At 44.9% G+C, this 18,179-nt stretch overlaps 1 protein-coding gene across 4 annotated transcripts in view; it reads right to left on the bottom strand.

The window, feature by feature from the left end:
• LOC145520981 (gamma-aminobutyric acid receptor subunit rho-1) overlaps positions 1-18,179 on the bottom strand; it is a 34,331-nt gene continuing 16,152 nt past the window's right edge. For 3 of the 4 annotated variants that reach the window (XM_081528562.1, XM_081528561.1, XM_081528560.1), the window contains 7 exons: positions 17,029-17,096; positions 15,279-15,502; positions 10,797-10,879; positions 8,015-8,155; positions 5,495-5,647; positions 3,446-3,642; positions 1-1,965 (listed from right to left, as the gene is read on the bottom strand). In XM_081528562.1, coding sequence (XP_081384688.1) covers positions 1,672-1,965; positions 3,446-3,642; positions 5,495-5,647; positions 8,015-8,155; positions 10,797-10,879; positions 15,279-15,502; positions 17,029-17,096 — 1,160 coding nt within the window. In that variant the 3' untranslated portion in view covers positions 1-1,671. The remainder of the gene's footprint in view (positions 1,966-3,445; positions 3,643-5,494; positions 5,648-8,014; positions 8,156-10,796; positions 10,880-15,278; positions 15,503-17,028; positions 17,097-18,179) is intronic. The other variant, XR_014064966.1, reaches the window with a different exon arrangement.

Raw genomic sequence — 18,179 nt, 5'->3', positions numbered from 1 at the left:
AAAAGGACATAATAGGGTATAGAGTTTATTTGAATTTCAAACAAATGCTTTATGTATAAATTTGATGGGAGTTGATCCTGTGGATATGTAATATGAATAGCTATATGCTGTTTAAATAATACATCAAATTAGAACCCTCTCCTTTATCCCCTGCCCTGACATCAGTGGCCATTGTTTGCTGGTTCACAGAAGATGCTGGTATTCACTGAGTATAAATGGAGATGTCCAGTGATGTGTAACCATTTCTTTTTCATTTTGGCATTCTCTTTTACATTCAGTAACCATGTATTTCTCATTCTAACAAGTTATGCTGCTGCTGCTGCTAAGTCGCTTCAGTTGTGTCCGACTCTGTGCGACCCCATAGACGGCCACCCACCAGGCTCCTCTGTCCATGGGATTCTCCAGGCAAGAACACTGGAGTGGGTTGCCATTTCCTTCTCCAATGCATGAAAGTGAAAGGCGAAAGTGAAGTCGCTCAGTCGTGTCCGACTCTTAGAGACCCCATGGACTGCAGCCTACCAGGGTCCTCTGTCCATGGGATTTTCCAGGCAAGAGTACTGGAGTGGGGTGCCATTGCCTTCTCTCTAATAAGTTATAGTTAGTCCCAAATTATGCATTTCCTTGCCATGGTTATACAGAAAAAAGTCAGTCTAATCCCAGGTTCATCAGTGAAGATATCACATTACTAACTTCACTTTGAACTTGGACATGCTGCAAGATGGAGATTCATGAAGCAGTGATTATTAAACAGGGAACACTCACACACAAATTTTCTAGGCTAGTTACCCCTATGACAAAACAGACAAAATGCCTGCAAATACTCTCTTCTTCAAAGTTTCCCTACCAGGGAAATACCTACCAAAATCAGAAACCATTGTACCCATCTAAAGAGCTTTACTTGTGAAGAGGTGAAACCTTAGGAACTACAAGATGTAAATAAAGTAGGAATATTATTATTGCCTTGTAATGAAACCAACGCGAAGAGATGCATATAAAATAGGTAAGAAGCTACAGACTGAAGCATAAGTTTTGGTCAAAGTGGGGATTTAGGTGCATGTAAATGAGTGCCTCAGCGGTAAAGAATCCGCCTGCCAATACAGGAGATGTGGGTTTGATCCCTGGGTCAGGAAGATCCCCTGGAGAAGGAAACAGCAACTCTCTCCAGTATTCTTGCCTGGGAAATCCCATGGACAGAGGAGCCTGCTGGGCTACACAGTCCATGGGGTCGCAAAGAGTCGGACACAACTTAGCAACTAAACAACAGCAAAAGAACTTTAGGTGCTTCCCAGATCCACCTGGTCCAGAGAATAGAGTCACACTCACATAAAGGATATGGTTCATATGAATAAGTATCTAGAATCTAAAAGAGGTTGAAGTACAGTGTACCTACCCCACCAGCAGTGTGCTTTTCTAAGAGATCCCAGTAACAACTATCATCAGTTGCTACGGGTGTCTCTATACCCACAGGACCGAGTATAATGCTGTGTATACAATAAGCGGTTAATAAGTGTAAATTAAACCAGTAAGTGCCTTGTCAGTGTAGTTTTGGAAAGCTGGAGAAGGGTGGGTTCTGGGAACTTTCTTTTCATCATAACCTTAAATTATGTCTCATCATTCAATTATTTCTGTAGTACATACAGAAGAATGTGAAATGTATAGAATTACAGGCATTTATGAGAAAATCGACCAGTATATTAAATTGAATAAGATGTATGCAGCTGGAAAAATGATCCTTGAGTATTTATCGATGGCGTGGGTGTCAATCCTCATGCTCACGTAGCTGCTCCTCTGGCTTTTCCTCCGCGGGGAGCTCCTCTCCGAGGCCAGCGTCAGCTGCACCATCATCCTGTCGGGCTTGTCTCCGTTCTCGGGGGTGTAGCTGCCCAGGTCGTTCACCTCCCCGTCACTGTAGCTGCCGTCCAGGAGGACCGCGCGCGGCTGAGGCAACCCGCAGGTGCAGGGAAGCTGCGGACACAGCAAACGCACGCTGGAATGCGAGCTCAGCCAATGAAGTTGCACAGAGGAGGGGATTGCCTTTTTCTACTTTCTTTCAAGGTGTGCCTGTTAGTTGCTCAGTCGCGTCCGACTCTTTGCGACCCCCTGGACTGTAGCCCACCAGGCCCCTCTGTCCATGGGATTCTCCAGGCAAGAATACTGGAGTGGATTGCCATTCCCTTCTCCAGAGGATCTTTCTGACCCAGGGATCAAACCCTAGTCTCCTGCATTGCAGGCAGGTTCTTTATCATTTGAGCTACAGGGAAGTCCTTTCTTTTAAGGGGTTGGGGGAATAATGATGGTGGCACTGTAAACATTTTATCAATGAAAGAGCAAGTAACCCATCAACTGTTAGGAAACACCAAGTCATATCGGAGGCCCACAAGAAGGTTCATGATCAGATAATCGCCATGTTCTCTCTGATACGACCCCTGATAGAATTGCTTGCAGTTATTGTGTGTGTTTGTGTGTGTATGTGTGTGTGAGAGAGAGGGGGAGAGAGAGAAAGAGAGAGAGATGGGGTGGGAATTTGAAAGGTGTGGCATTGTGGGGATAGTTTCCTCTACAGAGCCCGAGTTTTCTGGAGGAGATAATCATTGAACTGCAGACAGAATGAAGGGGAAACCAGGTGGGAGGGAAGATGATCTGGGAAATGATGGGAGTTGTATGAGCTCACGTATGAAGGAAATTTTCCTAGAATGGAGGATGTGCTTCCCTGGAAGCTTACATATATATATATATATAAGCTTTCAAGAGCCAGACATATCTATCCATCTGTCTGTGTATAATACATGCATATGTTTATTGCAGCATTTATTATACTGGCAAAAAATGGAAAAAAAAAACACTACCCATCAATAGGAGAATAAATCATGTTATAATACATCCAAGACATTCTTTATTATGCAACTATTAAAAAAATTGTCTTGGAAAGAGACATTTCTGGAAGCTTCTTTTATAATTCCTCTATGTTCATAAACCATTTGTCCCACCATGTTGAATTGCCATTTACTTTTATCACTGAACTAGGAACACCACCAAGATTGAAAAGATCTCGCCTTAGTTAACTTGACTTAGCAGTTCCTGGTCTATGTGTGGGTGCTCAGCCATTCAGTCCTGCCTGACTCTTTGAGATCCCATGGACAGCAGCCCACCCAGGCTCCTCTGTCCATGGAATTTTCCAGGCAAGAATACTAGAGAGGGTTGCCATTTCCAGGAACCTAGTTTATGGTAGGTGCTAAATAAATGTTTGAATGAGTAAAATAGGTAGCTCAGAGTAAATTTCACACCAGTTTAACTTATTCTTTTGTTTGCTGTCACAGCCAACTGGCGTAATAAGTGGAGATGGGAGTGCCATTATCCCATTTTACAGAGGAGGTCGGATCTGCCCAAGGTCCATTGCTAGACCAGATCCTACCCTTGCAGACACTCCTGCTCATGGTAAAGTCACCTTCTCCTGCGGCTTCCGCTCCTTCCGCTCCTGCACGGTGGTCAGGTAGTTGACGGCCGCGTACTCCAGCACCGAGAGGAACACGAACACGAAGCTGACCCAGAGGTAGATGTCCACGGCCTTGATGTAGGACACGCGGGGCATGGAGGCATTCACGCCCGTGATGATGGTGGACATGGTCAGCACCGTGGTGATCCCTGCAGACACAGAGAGAAAGGAACAGGGGTTTGTCTTTCACCAAACTCATTGGATGGCTTCGTGCCTCTCTTCTTTCTCCCAGCTGCTCCTCTGGCCTAGAACGTCTGCCTCCCTGCCCCTCCAGCTGCTCACCTTTCCAGTTTTAGCTTTCATGAAGTTTATCCTATTCCTCTGCTCCCAACTGTATCCCTGAATCTTTTCTTTTTTTTTTGGCCCTGCCCAGTGGCATATCTTAGTTCCCAGACTAAGGATTGAACCCGTGTGCCCTGCAATGAAAGCATGGAGTCTTAATGCAGTGAAAGTATGGTGTCTTAAGCACAGGACTGCCAGGGAATTCCTCCTCCTTGTGTCTTCATCATGGCACCTTTATCACTTTGTTTTTCTGCAGAGAGCCCCTGACAGGTTAGCAGTAAGACAATTCTTTCCATTCGGTTGTTTAAAACAAAGATTGCAGGGGAGTTCCCTGGTGGTCTAGTGGTTAGGATTCAATCCCTGGTTGGGAAATTGAGATTTTGCAAGCCTTGCAGAATAGTCAAAAAATAAATTAACTTTATTTATAAAATAAATATTTACAAAGAAATAAGAAGAAGATTGTATATACGAGCAGGTATGTATGTTTCTTGGAACTCCTTCTCCAAAAGAGAGGGGAAAAGTACACAAGTTACATTTTAATCTTTGTGCCTTGTTGCTGGTGTAGAATCCTGTAGTCCTCAGACTGTGTTATCAGCTGTCAGGGCCTGTCTGGGTCCTGGACCTGGCTGCCCATTCTGCAATGTTGACTTGAGGACTCTGTCAATTTTACCAAGGATGATGCTAACCTCATTTATGGGAGACAGATTCCTGAAACTAGAATGTTTATTTATTCAGCACAGTAACTGTTCAAGCTACAGAACAACCATTAAAGGCCAGGGCATCTGTCAGTGGGAATGTCCCTGAGATTTCAAATTAAGCTCAGAACATTTGCTTGGCAAACACCAAATCACAGCGAATTGGAGTCATCTTAAGGGCCAGCACCAATCCAGTTTCACTAAAACCTGATGTGTCATCCCCTCTCTTGAAGCCCCTGGATCTCTGAGCCATGGTGGTACATGTGGAGTGGGTGCAATATTTAAATCAGGGAAGAGAGTGGATGGCAAACAGCTATTGATAGTACAGTAGGGATTCTCAGACTTGAGTATGTATAAGAATTACTAGGGGAGGGACTTCTCTGGAAGTCCAGTGGTTGAGATTTCACCTTCCAATGCAGGGGTGCAGGTTCGAGTTCTGGTCAGGAAACTAAGATCCCACATGCCTCTCAGCCAAAAAACCAAAACATAAAACAGAAGCAGTGTTATAACAAATTAAATAAAGACTTTAAAAATGATCCACATCAAAAAAAAAAAAAAGGGTTACTGGGGGAGCTTGTTCAAAATGTAAATTCCTGGAACTCTCTCAGAGATTCTGATCCTGTACATGTAGATAGGCCCCAGGATTCTTCCTTTTAAACAATTTCTCCCAGAGAATCTGTCACAAAGATCCCTTGGGCCACCTTTTGAAAAGCCCTGTTACAGAATGTGACTTTCTTATCCAGGTAAGCAGAGAAAGCACTGCAGACCAGGACAACCCACTCCAGAACTCAGCTCTAATAAGATTGAAGATGAACTGTTTGTGTGGACTCCCAGGGGGACCTAGAAACAGCTTCGCTACACAGATTCTTAATAGGGGCATTATACCTGTGAATGAATAGCTTGATGTTTTTCTGAGTTATAATGCCCACAGGGATTCAGGACACATTTGGAAAGAAGGGTTTTATCTGGAAGGAATTCCTTGTATTTTCAGATGTCTGGAATGTGCACTTGAGATGTTGCTTACCTAAAGGGACTCTGGCGGGCACGGCTCTGCGATCAATCCAGAAGGACACCCAGGACAGCATGACCATCAGCGTGGCGGGAAAGTAGGTTTGGAGCAAGAAGAAGAAGATGTGGCGACGCAACGTGAAGTTGATGTACAGACGGTTGTACCAGCCTGGGGGACACAGGAAGAAGAAAGAATACACACCGTAGCCACTCATCTTCCCCATAGGACAGATTTTATTCAGAGAATCATAAATGTCTTAGACGCTTGCCTGGAAACTTACCCTACGTTTATAAAATGGAAGACAGAAAAACCATGGAACAGAATGATTATATGATAACCCACATCATAAGGGTTAGTACATTTCAAGGAATCTTTAGCCCCCGTCCTATACACAAAGGGAACCCCTTGGGAAGGACATGTAAGACTTTCGTTACTCAAATATGGCACAGGGCCCAGCAGCATCACCATCACTTGGGTGCTTGTTAGAAATGCAGACTCTCAGACCCCGCCCTGGATCTACTGAATCATAACTTCCTTTTGGGAATTTCCTGATTGTCCAGTGGTTAGGACTCAGTGCTTTCACTGTGGTGGCCCAGGTTCAACCCCTAGTTGGGGAAGTAAGATCCCACAAGCCCCACACTGTGGTCAAAAAAAAAAAAAGAAACTTCTTTTAACACTCCTCTCCAAATGATTCCTACATATGTTAAAGCTTGAGATGCGTGGATTTAACAACTCCCTCTGGATTTCTTTATGGGGGAAAAATATGTTTAAAATAAAAATACCAAGCTCACTACAACAATGCATTTAGGCTATGCTTTAGCTTCACCCTGGTATTCTTTACAAGGAAAACTTGTATGGAGGAATTGAAGGGAACAGAGAATGGTTGAAGGAGAGGAAAAGGCAGGATAAACTTGACATGACAAGCACTGAAAATAAAATGGGGACTTGGCAACATTAACTGGAAAACTGGCATCCCAGGACAATTTTAGTGCAACGGTTATATTTATAACAGCTCCAGAAAGTGATTGTGGAGGTGCTAGAGATTGAATATGTCCTTCTCAAATTCATGTGTTGAAACCTAATCCTCTAAGTGATGGTATTTGGAGGTGCGGCCTTTGGAAGGTGATTTCATCCTGAATGGGATTGGTGCCCTTATACAATAGGCCTCAGAGGGCTCCCTTGCACCTTCCTTCGTGTGAGGACACAGTGAGTCTATGAACTAGGAAGCGGGCTCTCATCAGACACTGAATATTTCAGACTCCAAGGAAGACAAGCCTGTCTGTGAGGCTCTGTGGGGGTTGTAAGTAGGGTAAGTTTCCTTGATCTTGACTTTCCAGCCTCCAGAACTGTGCAAAACAAGTTCCTGTTGTTTAGAAGCCACCCAGTCTATGGCTTCCTGGTGGCTTGGTGGTAAAGAATCTGCCTGCCAATGCAGGAGATGCAGAAGACGCCGGTTCGCTCCCTGCATTGGCAAGATCCCCTGGAGGAGGAAATGGCAATCCACTCCAGTATTCTTGATCCCATGGACAGAGGAGCCTGGTAGGCTACAGTCTATGGGGTTGCAAAGACTCAGACACAACTGAGCACGTGCGCATGCATGCACGCACGTGCGCTCACACACACACACACACACAGAGTTATGGTAGTTTTTTATAGCAGCCCAAGCACACTCAGACAAGAGGAAACGTCAAAATGCTAAGAGTCAAAGGAATGAGGGTTCCCCAAAGGACCAAGACTGGTGGGTGAGGTGTGCAAAAATAAGAGATGTGATATCACCATATGTTAGAAATGAGCAGTGCCTTCTGTTACAGATCAAAGAGTGTAGTCAACCATGCAGTGTTTCAGCAACAGAAATTGCAGAAAGATAAGAGCAAAGTCATCTTGAAAGGCAATTAGTTAAGAAAGAGGTAAGGGTTGGAGAGAGTGAAGCTCAGCTGTAACCTCAGCTGCCAGGAGGAAGACCACAGCACCTGTCCTCAGGCAATGTGGTGGTGGAGGCCGGGGTGGGGGGGGTAGCAAGCTTGCCCAAAGTCTGTTCAAAAAACGACAACGACACTGCCCGTGGGGTGTAGTTCCTGCACTGTGGCTCACAAGAGGGTCATAAGAGGAGCTGTGCAAACAGTACGGCAGCAGGGGACTGGTTAATAGAGAAGCACTCAAAGGGGCTGAAGTCAAGAGAACGCCAATGGAAAAGAATAAACCTGAAATTGGACTATTTTTTGCCCATAGGAGAGGGGTGTCTGGGAGTCATATCAGGGTGAAATTTCTGCTGTTAAACTGTCAATGCAATTGTCTCAAATAGACCTACGCAGAGGGCTTATGTTGGAGTTTTTATTAAGATTTTCTAGGTTATCACTTCTGATGCTGTGGTGGTATCAAAAAACCTTCCTCACCGTGTGCTCACCACCCCCTAGACCCGATCTGGAAATCTCATCTTTGGTTTCTAATCCTAGAGGCACAGGCTCTGCTCACTTGATAACCAATCCACACGCCTCCTGAGATCCAAGAAGCCCCCTCTCTTAGCCTCGCCCTCACCTGTGCTGCTGTAGAAGGCCAGCTTCGTAGTGGTGTGGAATTCCTGGATGAGGAACTGGGAGAGGGAGATCCGCTCGTCTGTCTTTAAGGAGTCATTGCCTTTCTTCCAGTAGAGCATGAGGTCATCTTCCGTGTAGGCATCTGAAAAGACAAGACGGCATCAGACGCTAGGAAAGACGAGCCTGTCTGTGAGGCTCTGTGGGGGTTGTAATAGGATCAGCTGAATAAACAAACTGCAGTCTAACAAAGCAAAACAAAATCCAAAAAGACAAATCTAATTCTCCTTAGTCTTCCAGAATCATCAGGGCAAAACTCTCAGGCCTAAATACTCATCCTGACTGCAAAAGTGTTCACCCTTCAAGTCAGCCTAAAAGCAGATGAAATTGCTATTTTTATAGACCAGAAACTACAATTTGCTGTTTAAAAAAAAAATTTTTTTTTTTTTTGCAGGTTAAATAGCGGCAACATTTCATATAGTTCAACTTTCTAAAGCACAGATAATTTAGTCCTTTCTTCTTTCAAAGGGTGATGATGCATCATTGATGGCAAATATGTTTAAACACTCTCAGGTAATAGGGGCTGCATTCTAGCAAGAAAAGACCCACAAGGAGATTTGCAGCCAAACAAGCTCTTTCTCTGCAGGCCTCTCATTGCTCTGCCCAGGGTAGAATCAAGGGGATTTCCCTGAGGATCCCTCCCTCTGGCCCCATACTTCCTCATCCCACTTATTTTAGGTGAGCACACTGCTTACCCCAACCCCGCAGACCTACCTGCTATCTGGGCAGAACTGGGGGTAAAACCTGAAGGGGCTGCTCCTATGTCAACAGTTCTTTCTGGGGCTCCCTGAGGCTCTGTTTTATTCCTTTTTTATTCTACCTCTAACCTTTGACCTATGCGTTGACCCCTTTCACGTGTGTACTTGGCCAGGCTACCGTAAGTATCAGGCGATTCAATCCAGCACTAATCTGGGTGCTGCTGGGGAGATGCTTGTAGCTGTGTTATCTACACCCAGCTCATTTGAAATAAAGGAGATGACCCAGGATAACCTGGGTGAGTCTGATCCCATCAGTTGAAAGGCCTTAAGAGCGGACCTGAGGTTTCCTGGAGGAAGATAAAATTCCATATGTGGACAGCAGGGTGGGGTCCTGCCCTGAGAGGCCCCAGCTTGCCCTTCCCCACCACCTGCCCTGCAGATGCTTACATAAGCCAGTCCTCTGCACTAGCCCTCTCCCTGTGTATGTCCTATGGCAGCCGTCCCCAACATTTTTGGCACCAGGGGCCAGTTTTGTGGAAGACAGTTTCTCCATGGACCAGGGTAGGGGGCATGGTTTCAAGCACATTACATTTATTGTGCACTTTATTTCTATTATTATTCCATCAGCTCCACCTCAGATCATTAGGCATTAGATCCTGAAGGTTGGGGACCCCTGTCCTGTGGTTCTGCTTCTCTGGTGGAAGCCTGACAGGTACCACTGCCTGGGTGTCATGGGGAAAGCAAGATTCTAGAGCCAACGATTAGTCCTTCACTGTTAAGCTCCATAAAGGAGATAACAGAAACCTTCTCACAGGGAGCTTGGGAGGATTAAGGACAGAGCGGGCGGAAAGCCATGGTGCATGAGGCAGTCACTCCCTTGGTCCTGGAATTTATTCTCCCTGACCCCACGTTGAGCGGCCCACAGAGTTGTCCATGCTGTCCCTCCTATGTGTGGAGTTCCTGTCCCTGTGCTCCTCAGTCCTGGGTGATTGGAGCCAGGGGACTCCTGATCCACCACCACGGCCCCGACAGGCTTACCAAGATGCCCTGGGCCAACGAAAGTCCTCACTGGGACTCTGACATGGGCTGGGATATGTCAGTGGGTGTGCACTGGTTTGAGAAGGTTTGAGTGTGGAAGGAGTCATGGTGGGGGGTGGACCAGACTGTGACAGTCAGAGGAAACATTTTGGCAGAGACTGGAGCAAGGGGCAGGTCCGTAGAGAGCTAGGGATGCCAGTCCTGGACGAGGTCGCAGCCTTGGTGCTCCTACAGCTGTTTAATTTTCCAGGGTTTCTGCATGTGTGTGCGTTTCCCAAGGCCCCTAGGTTATGCCCGAATGTCTCAGCCACCACCTGCGCTCACAGTGGCTGTCTCCTGGGGCAATTGCTGCCCAACTTGTTTTTGCCAGGAAATTCTTTCTTCAGTGGAAATCTTACTCAGAAAAGCAATAAAAGAGATCCACAAGGAGCTCTCTGGTGGACTGTGTGATGAGTGCCATGGTGGGGGCTTGGAAGGAGACCCACGTTTGCTGAGCCCTCAGCTCCTCTTCCCCAGGCATTTGCCCTGGGGAACTGGGAAATCTCCTGTTTCCACAGGACCAAGTTTATAACCACTGCCACGAGTATTAAAAGGGTCAATTATGGGAATAGAAGGTTTTAGTGCCAAATTTGTTCCTGATTTTCAAACTTACCCGAGACGTTGCTTCTATCTGAAAAGTCATCTCAAAAGCATAGTCATCTGTGATGACTTAGATGGGTGGTGGGATGGGGTGGGAGGTGGGAGGGAATATACATATACCTACGGCTAATTCATGTTGATATATGGCAGAAACCAACATGATATTGTAAAGTAATTATCCTCCAATTAAAAATAAATAAATTAATTAAAATTTATTAAGAGATTAAATTTCATGTTAAAAAAAAAAGCAGAATCACGAATAGGAATACATCCTGCTCCTACTCCTGAGAGTCAGAGGCGCCTAAAGTAACTTAAGGTCTGCGGGGGCTGTCTGGGCATAGGCTTACTCACAGCTCTCAATTTCAAGTGAGCACGTTTGTGTGTCCAGGGGAAACCGGCTGAAGTCCATGTTGCACATGGCGGTCACTGTAACCCTAGAAACATACAGATAAAATCCAATTGTGCAGAGGCTGCAAAATATAAGTGCAAAATGACAAAACAAAAAGAAAAGTCCTCTGCTTTCTCCCAATATAACTGCCTTCTTCTTATAGTTCATAAGCAATGTGCCAAGACCTAGAGAATCAAGTAGCTTATGTGTGATTTCCACACTGGAGTACTCTTGGGTGTTTATGTTTAACCCCAGGCTCACCGTGGGGCCAACAATGACTCTACTAACTCCCATCGCATGCAAACATTTTAGAGAAGCAATGGTCTCCATCGATAAAACAATGTGGGGACTTCTTTTGTGGTCCAATGATTAAGGTTTCGCCTTCCAGTAGGGTGCAGGTTCAATCCTTGGTCAGGGAGCGAAGATCCCACATTCCTTGTGGCCAGAAAACCAAAACATAAAACAGAAGCAATAGTGTAACAAATTCAATAAATATTTTTTTAAAAGAGCCACCTCTGAAATTAAAAATAAATAAAACAAGGTGAAACCACAACTCATATGGTTTCTTAAAAGAAACCATAGGAGTATATTGCTCTCCTGTTTCAGATTCATTCAAATTCTTCTTTTCTTGATTTTACTGACATTCAATATTTGTGTACAATGTTTTTACAATAACATTCATGAAGTATTTATGCCAGTTGCCAAATTAGGCACTTTATTTTTTTTTTTACAGTGTTGATATTTCTGTACTGATAATAACATCTACTAGCGGGTGCAGGTGTTCTTAGTGGATAATTCCATGGAGATCATAGTAATGGAAAAACACTGGAAGATCTTATGTATCAACATGCAAGCACTTGCTGGCATCTAATGGTTTTGCTTCAGAGTTTACTCAGGAAAATTGGCTTTTGCATCAAAGAATAAGCAAATACAGATTGTTAGTCATAGAAGAAAGATCTCCCGCCCAGTGTGGAATTCCATGGCAGGGTATGATTAACAGTCATTAGCTAGTGAACATACTATTTTTCCTTCAGCCATGGAAAATTGGCTATGTATAAGTTATGAAAATTATCTGGATAATTCATGGCCAAAAAGAAAAAATCACTTTTAAATGGAAATTTCAAGGAAAAGAGTTTTCTTGAAACTCAGTTAACCAGATATTTGCCTTATTTTCCTCATTCCATTTGAGTGTTGTGGTCTGGGAGGGATCTTGTGTTGTTAGCAGCTGGATCATCTTATCTCTCCTGGGAATACTGATACACAGGATGTTGTTTGGGGGGGTGGTCAGGCCAGCCTCTGACTTGGACACCTAATGGGTGGGCTCCCTTTTCTATGGGCACATCACCAGCACAACCACACCTGCATGGCATCACCAGCAAGGAAGAAACTAGGAGCTAAGCTTGGAGACATTTGTGGCAAACTTTGGGGACATCAAATGTCAAATGCAGGTAGGTTTTGCTATGAACAAAAGTATTAAATAGCCTCTTCTCTCTGTTGTCAGTTGATACAGGAACAGGGTTTTTAGAATCACAGACATTATCAGACTTGTTCTTGGTACCCTGACTTAATGCTTTTCCACTTGTAACCTAAGCATTGAACAAGCACAGCATGTGGTGTAATCTCACCCATGCTCACTGTTGTTCCCCTCAAGTTCTTTTAAATTATTTCATCTAGAGCATCTTCCCTTGGAAGGTTGACCAGTCCTGAGATTTTCCTGCTTACCCCTCTCCAATAACAGGCAGTCAAAACCCTCAGAACTAATCAAACATATCCCAGTTTAGTAACAAAGAATTTTGGTCCAAGGTATCGACATTTCAAACTTCATTCACATTTAGACTTCTGCTCCCCCTTCCCAGCTAAGGCACAGAGTTGCCATTTGAGTGGTCAGTGTCTGCCCATCTCTAATCGCCTCCTACATGGGTAGAAGTGAGATAAGAGGGGGATGGTTCTCTGGTGAGGTGGTTTCAAGCTCTCTGGAACCACTATGTGGTTGAAGGTGAGACTTTCTTTCCCAAGTCCTTCATTCCCATCACTGGGCACCTCCATCCTCCAGCAGCATCTTCCACTCCACCTCTTGGCTCACCACTCTCCATGCCCCACATGCTGAACTATTCCCAAACAAGCCTGGGAGTGCAGACTGGCCCCATCATGGCCAAAACTCCTCCTAGTTCTGCCCCTCGGTGGTTAAACAGCTCTTCTCTCACCCTCTAACTGCAGTGTGCCCCAACCATAAGCACACATGTGTCCTGGGCAGTCCAGCAAATGGCATGCCCACACCTCTCTCCCAAGAAAAATCTCTTCCTCCCAACAATCATTGACTCTCGTATCTTGAAACTGACTGGGAATTCAAGAACCATGGAATTGATTTTTCACTCTACTAGTGTGATGGAGCATCTCATTTGTGAATTTCACTTGTCATGCCTAGGAAATTTTACCATCCTATTACCTGTCGCTCCCTGCCCACCCCTCCTTGGTGTCCGTATCTCTCTCTGCATCTAATCCTTTGGTTCCTGCAGGTCTCCTCCACAAGGCTCCAATCATGCTAAGCTCAGTGACTTTATATTATTCATCTTTATGTACCCAGAGTTTAAGATGAGACCTGATAGGGTTTTTATCTGTACAACTCCGGGGGCCAATCTTAATATAAACACATTCTATTGAACGGATCAATGAGTATGGATGAGGTAAAGGGCAACATATTAGTACTGATTTAGTGTTAACTGCTGTTGACAGAGGTGACAATATCCAGCTCCTCCATGTTTTCCCCCAAATAAATCTCAAAGTAATAGCCCTCACTAACTTAGACCTCTTTATTTCTCTCTTAAACAAACCCATCATTTCATTTGCAATGAAAAATCAAATTATATGTTTTTAGGCACCTGTAGGCTCACTGACAACTTTGATGCTGAATAAACAGAGGTTTTCCACTTATTTCCTCTCTTCTGCCTCTGGTGTCATGTCCAATATTGCCAGACCAGACCTCCACCCATTCATGAAACCTGACTGCTAGACTATCAGAAGTTTACAAGCTGCTTGTTAAACATGATTTTTCCTTTTTTTGTTTTTTGTTTTTTGCTTTGCTGCTCAGCATGTGGGATCTTAGTTCCCTGATCAAGGATAGATTCCCCCCTTGCATTGGAAGCTCAGAGTCTTAATCGTTGGACCACCAAGGAAGTCCCAAACATAACCATTATTAAAAATTAAATTTCTGTTACAAACAGAAGTAAAACTCTGAGTCTGGTACCTAACTGCTTAGATTCTAAGCCAGGATGCAGTAATAAGAGATTACTATAAATATTCTTTAGGGGCAGAAATTCAGCTTCAAAAACATTGCCATCTCTGACTCTAAAGATACACTGCTTCGGTATAGGCACTCCCTTCCTAGACACTGGTGTGTGGATTCAGCTTTACCAAAATAAAATCTGTAAAACTGAAATGCACTCTCAGAACAGCACAGAAGGAATAAATCTCAGCCAGTAGCTGAGGCGCTGCTCTGTGAAGGCCTGCAGCTCATCTCTACACATCCTCCCGTGGGAGGTGGGGACCATGAGTTTCTCAAGTGGGCATATAGGGAAAGCCCCACTGCGATGTCTGTGCCTAAGGGAAGGTTATCCAGGTCAGTGCTTAATGCATAGTTAAACATTTTTAAGGCTACTGTTCAGCAGAGGGAATATAGCCAATATTTTATAATAACTGTAAATGGAGTATAGTCTATACACATATTGAATCACTATGTCATCCACCTAAAATTAATGTAATAGTGTAAATCAACTGTACAGAAAGAATGAATGAATGAACGAAAGGAAGGAAGGAAGAAAAAGAAAGAAAAAAACATTTCTAAGTCATCTGAGCTCATGATTTTATTCTTTATGTTTTCAAAGTGATGCTCAAAATACCATTTAAAATCCTCAAGTGGCCCGGGGTCCCCAGAGTCTCTCAAGGAGGATGCTCTGGTAAGAAGGAATTAAAAAAAAAAAAAAAATGCCTAAGCTGACCAGGTGAGGTAAACGACTTTTTTTTTTTTTTTTAAAGCAAAATTCCAAAATGGGAATCAGAGAGGTCAAAGGAGGCAGGTCTTTGAGAAGACTTACATTATCTACTTTTCTGACTCCTACTAGAGAAATAAAACCTTCATTAAACATTTGAAATTGAACTTGAACAGGGCCTAAATCATAAGCATCAGTATGAGAAATTTCCCCAAATGTATTTTCAAGGAGAAATAATTCTTTAAAATGTTTACTCGTGTGTAGAGTTAGGTTTTCCTGGTGTTGAAAAGTCAGAGCCCCTGGAAAGTTAGAAGTTCACTGTTCAAAGCCAAAAAGCAGAAGTGCTGTGGTGGAAGCAATGATACTCTAGGTTGACAAATGAGTTGCGCTTCCTCCCAGCTTTCGGGTTAAGAGGATGTTGAGGGGAAGAGATGCAGAAGGAGGTCAGGAAGGGCTCACCTGAGGCTGTAGAGCACTTTGCCATCAGGCTGGACCCGAAGCATCACATTGTCTGTGGTGGTGTCGTGGATGAAGGAGCGCTTGGAGTGCACAAAGAACATGTCGGGGACCCAGATCTTCTTCACCAGCCGGCCGTCAAACGTCATGCTGAGGTTGTTGGTGCTCGGGAAGGACAGCCTCTCGTCCTTCCAGTAGTGCCTCAGGTAGAGGGTCATCGTGAAGTCCTGGGACCAAGGGCAGAGAGGGGCAGCCCACACACTGAACAGCCGGGTGATAGCAGGGCTGAGGGGTGAACTGAGCCCAGGGAGGCCTTGCTTCTAGTCTCTGCTGCCTCGGGAGGGAGGGAACCCTGCATGGGGGACTCAGCAGGAGGCTGGCTCTACAGGGGTAGCCTGGATTCCCACCCCACTCCACCCCACCCCCGGGCACTTGCCTCCACTTCCAGAAGGCTGCTCCTGCCAGGGCCGGGACCCCAGCCTGAGAGTTCGTGCCTCTGGAAGCAGCCCTCAGCCAGGGAGTGGGGCTGGGGATGGGTAAGGGGCATGAATAACCCAGCTCTCTGGCCCCTCAGTGGAGACAACCCTGAGGTGAGCTCTTTGCGACTCCCTGAGAAGCCCAGAGGGACTGAGTCTCACATAGATCTGATTTGATGACATGACCCTTTCTGCTTCCTTCCTTTTCCCTGTCTCAGCTGTCCACCCTCTTCTTATGTAGATAATTTTTTTTGACAGCACCATATACATTTATATGGGTTTCCCAGGTAGTGCTAGTGGTAAAGAACCTGCCTGCCAATACAGGTAAACCCAGGTGATGCAGGTTCAATTCCTGGCTCAGGAAGATCTCCTGAAGGAGGGCACGGCAGCCCACTCCAGTATTCTTGCCTGGAGAATCCCATGGACAGAGGAGCCTGGCAGGTTGCAGTCCATAGGGTCACAACAGAGCTGGACACGACTGAAACGACCTAGCACACACACACACACACACACACACACACACAGGCTGTGCCACGCAGCTTGCAGGATCTTCATTCGCTGACCAGGAATTGAACTCAGGCCCTCAGTAGTTAAAGTGTGGAGTCCTAAGCCCTGGACCATCAGAGAATTCCACCCACTCTTTTCTTGTATTTCCTTGGTGTCTGTGTGTGCGCTCAGTTGCGTTTGACTCTTGGCAACCCCATTAGCTATAGCCCACCAGGCTCCTCTGTCCATGGAATTTTCCAGGGGAGAATACTGGAGTGGGTTGGCATTAAACTACCTGTGCCAGAATGCTAGTCTCAGGTCTGCTTCTCCCCAGCTAAGGCAAGTTTCTAAAAAGTCCTGGAAGTCAAGGAGCTGTAGAATGTTCTATTTGTTAATCTAAGCCCATTTAATAAAGAAAAACCGAGGAAACTTTCGCTTTTTCTGCATTTTCACAGCCAGACACAGAGTCCACAGGAGTAGCTGGTGTCTGGCTCCTTGGATCCCGCTGTTTATGTTGGACAGACTTTGCCCAGAAAGCACATCCCGCTGGCAAGAGCCTGGACACGGGAGTGGGGACGATCATGTCTGTCATGCGATCATGTCTGTTTCATACCAACAGGGCAGCTTTGAGCAACTGTCTCAACCTCCCTGAGCTACCTGTAAAATCAGTGTGAGAATTCCCACTGCCCAGGGAGTTGTGAGCCTGGTGAATTCTGGTGTGTGGAGTTCCTGGACCAGCACAGGGCCTGAGGGAATCCCCCATCCACAGCCTTGGTCAGAGAAGCACTTACCATGTCCACCTCTGAGATGCTGTCCAAGCTTTCCACCTGCACGTCCACACCAACAGGAATGGCTGGCCCTGGGGACAGGGCATGGCAAGAGCATTTACTCTTTTTATTTCAACTTTGACCATGAATGAGACAGGCATAAGGAGTATTTCCCCTAGAACATTCAGATTTGAAGGTTTGGTGTCCCACATGCCAGGCTGAAGTCAAACCAGAGATAAAAGGGTGGCATCATGGGCTCGCTCCCTGGAATATTCCAGCTAAGGTAAAAAAAAAAAAAAAATTCTTTTTTGGTCTGAGTCAGTCAGGTGATTCTGAAATGAGGAAGTTAATACAAAGCATTTGTCTTTGGTTACATATGTTCATCTAAAGGAACAATGAGACCTGGGTCAAAGTTGGGTCCCATCTAAAGAGCTACTCCTTAACATGATTTTTTTATTTTTGTATTTACCTCCTGATTTTGCACCATCTTTCATCTTGGAAGCCAGTGTCTCTGGCTAGGAGAAAGGCCCTGCTTGGTGAATCAGAACCAAGGTCAAATTCAAAACATTTGCCAAGGCACCGATCTGCATCTTTGCTAGATGATGGAGTCGCCTCCATGGGGGATGTGATACACTGGGTGGATATGAAAATATTATATTTGGGGGGCATTTATAACCATAAAAACTTAACATTTAAAAAAAGAAAGAATTATCAGGGAAGTAAATTACTGCCTCCTTTCCTCCCTGCTTTCAGGTGTATAGGACAGGCATGGAACATCATCACAGAATATCATCATGGAACATCATCACGGAGTGAAAAGGTGATTTGGGTCCAACAGCAGCAGATTAGGGACTGAATAAAGACTCCCTTCTAGAACCTGTTTATTCTTTAGACAAAAGTGACTGGAAGAAATAAAAGGCATGAGAATGATTTCTGAAATAAATATTTTTTTCCCAGGGGGAAAAAAAAACAAAACTCATAAGAATGAAAACCCTATTTGACACTAAGAAACCTGAAATCTGGCAGCTGCAGGCTAAGCTTCAAAGGGCTCTGGCACTAAATCATTATTTTCTAAACAATTTTAATTTAATTAAACTCAGCAGACCACACTCTACCCTAGGATACGGGCCCAGAGTTCTGTCTGCCAACTCCAGTATAAGAACAAATTTAGTCCA

The sequence above is a fragment of the Giraffa tippelskirchi genome, chromosome 9 (assembly GCF_054371585.1).
Source record: "Giraffa tippelskirchi isolate mGirTip1 chromosome 9, T2T-mGirTip1v1.2.pri, whole genome shotgun sequence".
NCBI lineage: Eukaryota > Metazoa > Chordata > Mammalia > Artiodactyla > Giraffidae > Giraffa > Giraffa tippelskirchi.
Note: the sequence above shows the minus strand (reverse complement) of the source record. Positions and strands in the feature narration are given on the sequence as shown.